The sequence below is a fragment of the Teleopsis dalmanni genome, chromosome 1 (assembly GCF_002237135.1).
Source record: "Teleopsis dalmanni isolate 2A chromosome 1, ASM223713v2, whole genome shotgun sequence".
Lineage (NCBI taxonomy): Eukaryota > Metazoa > Arthropoda > Insecta > Diptera > Diopsidae > Teleopsis > Teleopsis dalmanni.
In genome coordinates, this window is record NC_051846.1 from 22,703,695 (window position 1) to 22,711,006 (window position 7,312).

A 7,312-nucleotide genomic window follows, 5' to 3' on the forward strand; every position below is an offset into this window, starting at 1 on the left:
ATAAAATTGTTCCATGTCAGTTTAATATTTTAAATTCAATAAAATGCTGAGCCGGAGTGGGAATTAAGTTATCAAGAAATACGTCACAACTTGGAATATTTTTAGCACACCTAATAAGCGTGTCCTTCATGAAAGGACACAGCAGAGAAGCTATTCCAGTCCAGATAGCCCAAAAACCAGAGTAAAAAATAAAATAGAAATAAAAATAAAAGACTGTCCGTGCCTTATGGGACGGTAACGTTGGCAATGAAAATAAACTTAATTAAAAATTTTTAAAGAACTCAAGCAAAATTTATTTTTAACATAATTTCACAATTTTCCGGATAATGCAGTTAAGCAATGCCATTAATACGAAAATTATTTCTTATAAGCTGTTGCTGTGTAATAAAATGGTAAGCCATAGTTGTAACCAATGTGGGCGTAGTTTGGTCCAGTGTAAGTGTCGAAAGAATGTAATTGAACAGGATAATGTGCTGCATTCTCATGCACATAAGCAGCGGCTGGACCCAGACTAGCATACGTTAAAGGTAAAGGTTGTAATAATGGGGAGTGTTCTATAACTGGAGCGGCATAAGTACGTACCGCAGGTGCGGTAAAAGAACGTACTGCTGGTGCTACGATTGGAGTAACACGCTGTGCACGGCTATGCACAATAGTGGAACTCTGATGTGAAACTGCAGTTGGTACATTTTCGACTATATCGCCCACTTTCGCCAATGTAGGCTCATGCACTTGTACATGAGTTGGTTCGGCTACAATTGCTGATTTAATGACTGGTATAGTGGCTGGTGAAAAACTTACAATTTTACTAGGTTTCGCTTCAATAACAGTAACATCACTAGACGCAGCTGAAGAAATTGCTAATAAAGCAACTAAAATACACTGGAAAAAACAATTTTATTTTTTATTTGTTTTATATAAATATATTTAAATTTATAATTATAATAACTTACAATTTTAAGCATTATTAATTTTTTATATTAAGTAATCTTAAAGTTCCTCACTCAAGTTTCAATTTCTTACTGAACTGAAAAGGGTTTTCAATTTAGCTTTTATATGTTAGTAAACCCTACAAAAAAAATAAAATAAAATCAATTTTTATTTAAAAATAGAACTAGAACTAGACCGATCATCGGTTAATAAAACAACAAAATTAAGCTCGACTCTTAGCAAAATATAAGCAATTTGCAACACAATGACAAACATTAAGCCCACTTTGGCTTGCATTGTTATATTTTGCGGCAAGCTATCAACTTTTTACATCTGCCATATATGTTGATCACAATTCTTGATCGTTATTTGTCCATGAAACTGAATTGTACATTACTTTCGCCGGACGTTGCTCCTTTGATTTCCTATTTAAACTCAACAGTCGCGTCAACTCTTGTTACATTTCCATAAGTACCATGAGTACAAGAGCAAACCATAACATAACATAAATACTTTAACATAAATACATTTAATCCAGATTGTTCTGTCTTCAGCGTAATCACTTGAAGATCACTTGGCAATCATTTGGTACTAGAATCCTACAATCGTATCAATTTATCGCTCATATGAATTTCAATTTGCAAAACGTAAGTAAACTTACGCAAAGTATCTGTAACGCAACTGATTGCGAAAACAATTTCAACAATTGTTTTGTTGTAAGATTCTGACTCTGAGTTCCTTTGGGACTCATTCAATGTTTATGCTTTGATTCTAGATACTTAAGCCATTTGTATTACTGCCCACATACCAAAAAATTACACCAAAGCCGATGACATAGCCAGGCACTAAGACGACATATTGCGATCTGAATTCTGAGTTCTGAATTCAAATTGCAGGCTTCAGTCGGTTTTTTGTTGAATCTTGTTAAATTCTTAACATTAATATACCGAAGAAAAGATAAGTGAATACTGTGATTCCAAAAAAAGAATGCTCTAAAAATTGATGACATATGTAAATTTATATATAGATATGCAGTTTTTTTTATTATACATATTATAGTATTGTCTAAAGAAATTAATACAAAAAATGTTACAGCTCTGCATCAACGAAAAATATTTTTAGAATTAAAAAATTTAAAATTTTATATGCAATATAAAGGTTTTTTCAAACAGTAGTGAACTACAACAACAAAAACTCATTTTTATATTATTTTATTTAATTGAATTTTTGACTGACCATACAGCTGTTTCGAGTATTACCAAATACCCATCATCAGTGGTCTTGGAAAAAATTTTTGTGTTTTATTATTCGTAAATAATTTTTTGATACTACAAGTACTAGGAATTCAACTCGTGTCCTGCCAAATTTAAAGCTCAGAGTCAGCGCTTCTTAACTAACTGAGCCAAAGTCGTACTTGACTTTTATGTTCGCACATTTTTCTGAAGTTTTGTTAGTTTGTTGTGAAAGTTTTATTAACAAATTCACTTGCTGTGTTTATATTAGAACGAAATCATAAACCAGCTGTAGAATAATTAAATTAATTAATTATATTATTATTTTTTAATTGGTAAATTTCAATACTATACTGTTTGAGAGGCATTATAATAATTATAATTAATATTTATTAAAATTGCGGGAGATAAATACATCATATATTATTATAACCTTTAAATCGTGAGAAAGAACAACGGCCATTCATAAAAAATTGTTGCATTAAATATTATGAATAACGAATTATCGAAGTTACTTTTCTCCTATTCAGAAAGAGAGGAGTGGACTTTTTAAAGCAAGTGCTGATTTTATACCTTATTACATATGACCAGTTACATCCAAATATTTATTATTATACATACCCTTTTTATGGGGTAGGTGAAAAGCATCAAAAGTAGCAGGTGAGACTCACACCTACTAAAATCACTTCATAGAAATAATTAGAGAGAATTACCACACAGCAATATTGAAGCTTCACTTCGGTCCTAAGGATTCACTTAGATCTGTTGTTCTATTTTAAAGCTAAAGCCGTATAAAACTCTTAACGTTTAAGACCAAGTAAAGGTAAGATCTGAAAACTGTTAAACTCCATTTTCCAGAACATAAGTTATTACATAATAAAGCATATTAATTATATATTATAAAACTAAGGCTACTTAATCATATATGGCTTATAACCATGGATGTGTTATAGTCGTGTTATAGAGCATACTTGACCGTATCTTTTTATTTGTATACTACATGCGCTGGGTTAATTTGCTTATCTAAGTTCATTTACTTATAAATAAAGTAACTGATTAAACAACCTTAATGTGATTGTCTTGTGTAAAATTGAAAAATCATGTGTTATTGCACTGCAGTTTATTAGCATAACTGATAAAAACAAAAAAAAAAAAAATATATAAAGAAATACGCATATGTGCACATAAATAATGGACAATAGACACATTTAGATAAGATGGACAATAATTTCATTCAAACGCTTTATACAATGACACAAAAATGCAAAGACCTTTCACCTGCAATATTGATCTGGATCTTAAATTCAAGCCAACTCCATACTTACACCCAATGCTCATACATATGATATGTACCAGTAAAATTATCATATTACGTATAAACCTTGAACCTGCAGTTGTCAAGTTTAGTTGCCTGTGAAATGGAGTTCAAAAGGTCCACATGAGCAAATAATAAAAGTAGTAAAAGGACAATCTAAACAATAAAAGAGTTCATTTTGTTAATGATTTATGCTGCAGTTCAGGAGGATGAGCAAAAGAGGCAGTGGTGGGTAACTTTCGAAGTGAAGTACAGGCAAAGTAGCAAATTAAAATAAAACAAACAGGACACTGCACCACAGCTGCTTTGCTTACGTTTCTTACATAGCTGCATAGATACGTAAAGTAAATGCACTCTCTAACATCGAAACAAAAATACAGTAACATAGATACACCTCTTATCACACAATAGATACAATTTATGAAATGGAAACCAAGTAAATAAACCAAGTCGACGTACCACAAACGCGTCATAGCACATTCCTAAAATCTTCTCCTGGCAGCTGGTTGTGGCTAGGCAGCTGGTGTTATGCAACAACGACTTACAGGTCGTAGCGTTAATGAACCAGATAAGCCAAAACAACATCATCTTCATCTTCATCATCGTTATTGTTATTATTATTATTATTGTTGTTGTTGTTGTTGTTGTCATCGTTATCGACAATATATTGTTGGTATCAGTGCCCTGAGCTTTTAGTTTGTCTTCCATAGTTCAACAACTTGGCTACCTGCAAACGTTTCGAGAAGCATTAAAAGGCTGACGTGTGCAAACGACAGCTCAATTCAATTTACGTTTCACCAGAAATATAAAATGATTTCAAATAAATTCAAATAAAATTGAAATAATATAAAACAGTAAAATGAGAAAAAAAAAACTGATAATCAATTGTAAATAAATTGATTCAACGTTTGTTATCAATTACGTAAATATTGTTTAAACATCAGAATCGGTCGCATCTTCGAGATGAACGGTTGGAAGTTTAGTGAGGTATTTGTTTCCTCAACAGCTTCTTTGTAATATTACCTCATCTGAAGCAAATAGAAGGATCTTACAACATTTATTAAACTATTATTGATTAAATTTTTCATTAAATACAGTAATACACAAAAGAAAATTCTGCGCAAAAAGTAACTGCGTTTTTCTTGTATTTTGACGTAAACGCTAGATACTTAATGTACGTAGTACAGGAAGTCGTAATTTCTGTATAGGACAGAGGTACGTATATTATTTCTTCTTAAAATGCATTAGAAGTAATTTTTAAAGCATATTTAAGCGTAATATTAACTTTAAAAATATGTAGTTAACATTCATAATAAGACATAGTACAGAAGAGTTCTTAATCATAATAACCATTGAATACATTGAAAGGAGTTACTGACATTTCAGTTTTTTATTTTTATTTCTGGCATGTTATTACTTACAATAATTAAGAACTTAGTCTATTTACAAATAATTTCCATATCCTCAATTTCTGGCTATATATTACCGATGAAGTCCGTCCATTATTATTGTTATTACAAATAATATTTGATTAATTAGTAATTTTAGATAGAATAAGTTATTGTTTAAGGTGTTTGGATTTTTTTGGCACCCGAACTTATCTGATAACGGGTATTTCCTTTAAGTAGTAAGAAGTTTTTGAAATATGGTAGTTATAGACCAAAAACTCGGTCGCCAGAGCCTTATATGTGCTAACGGGGCACACCACGTGAAGGTTAAGGTTGAAGTTTATTTAAGAGAGGCTATTTGAGTCGCATCATTAAACCTTACACCCCTTAAACCTTCAGTTTAATTGACACTTAAAAAATCATTTGCTAGAAAATAATTTTTAATATTAAAATAGAATAATTTATGAGTCATTTCTTTAGATATGTACATTATATTGTTGTATAGATTGTTGTATATAATATATGTTGCTAATTCTTTCAAGTAAATAATTGGCCAATAAGCATAATATATAAAAGATAGCTTAAAACTCATGAAATTCTAATTCACGAGCGCTTTTTAGTTACAAATATGGAACCTTATAAATTCTAAAAATCCAATATTTCTAGTCTGAAATAGTTCTAAATATTTCTAGAAATGTTGTATGGAGGGTTTGATACGCCATTGTATACGCCATTGTTATAGCGCTATTATTGCACACTACTACAATTTCAAAAGCCGGAATTTTACAAAATTTATTATGTTACATATGTTCACTTGTATATAGGAATTCATGTAGTTCATCATTTATATTTAATTGGTGTTAATCTTTTTCTTGTTCTCTAACCTCTTAACTTTGCTTATTTTTTCAAAGCAAGTTTGTTAGCCTCGAGGTCAAACCACAAAGTTAAGGACCACATTTACTCATTTGAAAACATATAAATTAAACTGATGTTGAGTAATTGAGGACTTACTCCTAACCAAATGTTTCGGTTATACCTTCCATATTCAGTCAAAATATTCTAGATTGAGTAAAACAGCGAGCACCACCACTGAACTTGAATAGGTGAAGTTGACAATTGAGTAGATTAGACCTTATATTTGCATTACAACACCATGGAAATACACACATCACCTCACTAAGCCCCCGACTTGTGTTGATATATACATTATATTCTAATACTTTAGAAAAAAAAAAACATTTTCTTTGAAAATATATGTGAAATAAAATATTTTATAATTTTTTCCAAAGAATTCCCATCTTTTAGTTTCAAAAATAAATAAATAAGCATATAGCATATATAATTTCTCTGTTTTCTAATAGTGAACGATAAAAATTTGAACAAAATGAAATTCATTTTTTGCTCTCCAAATTAAAAATTACTTAACTTAGTTTTATGGGATTTGATTACATTAACCTCTAAAGGTTATATCGCACAAGTACCCACCCTTAATTCGATCGTATTTCCCAATGTTTTACTCGCCTGTGACAGTTATTTTCTGACGGATAGTAGCCTGAAGTTCGTCTAGCGTACTTGACTTGTTAATACAAACCTTTGATTTCAAGCAGACCCAGAGAAAAAGTCTGACGGTATCAAATCTTCATATTTTTGTCTTTAGAATTGTCTTCTGATATTCTTAAAAATATGATTTATCAGTCATTAATATTCATTTTCATTTTGAGAACAATGAGAAGTTCCAAGTCTTCTTCCGTTTTATAAAGGTGGAAAGATTATAAATTAATGAAAGGCACACAACATCTAAAATAAAAATTAGGTAATAATTATTTGTAATCACCGCTGAAAACTATACTCAGCATTTTGTTTAAATATTGTTTTCATTTTACTCCTACTTGTCGCATCTTAAAGATACTTTTTAAAATTTTTACTATTAAAATTTTTCATACAAAAATACTCCTAAAAGCATGCTGCATTTTTATTTTAAATATTGGACGCATTAATTATGGCCTTTTTTTAATGAAAAACTTTTATCAAAACTAACTTTTATGGTAAGATACCTATAAAGATAAATTTATAGAAAACATAAATTGATTAAATATAATCAGTCGAGACCAACTTTAATTCACTCTACTACATTACGTTAGAATGCATGGTAGAAAAACTGGAATAAAAAATAAGTTCTGCGAACTCGATGTAATGCAGATAGATGTAATCTATCTCACTGTTTACTTATGTATGTTTACTTAGTTCTGACAGTTAAATCACATCAAATAAATTAAAATTAGCACACAATCCTTCGAATATATTTGAAAATATATTTAATGGAACTCAAAAATACCAATTGCTGGATGGATAACTGGAAATCGTATATATTTAATCAACTTAATTATTTATATTAAAATTATATTGCAATAAGCTACATATTTTAATACCATTTGACCATATTATTA

The 7,312-nt window shown here is 30.1% G+C and overlaps 1 protein-coding gene across 1 annotated transcript; it reads right to left on the reverse strand.

The window, feature by feature from the left end:
- Positions 1-322: 322 nt before the first annotated feature.
- On the reverse strand, positions 323-965 carry LOC119678240. The gene is made up of 2 exons (XM_038089966.1): positions 954-965; positions 323-882 (listed from the first exon to the last, which is right to left on the reverse strand). Exons 1-2 carry the CDS (start codon positions 963-965, stop codon positions 358-360), a joined length of 537 nt encoding a protein of 178 aa, XP_037945894.1. The 3' UTR covers positions 323-357.
- Between the last annotated feature and the right edge of the window lie 6,347 nt (positions 966-7,312).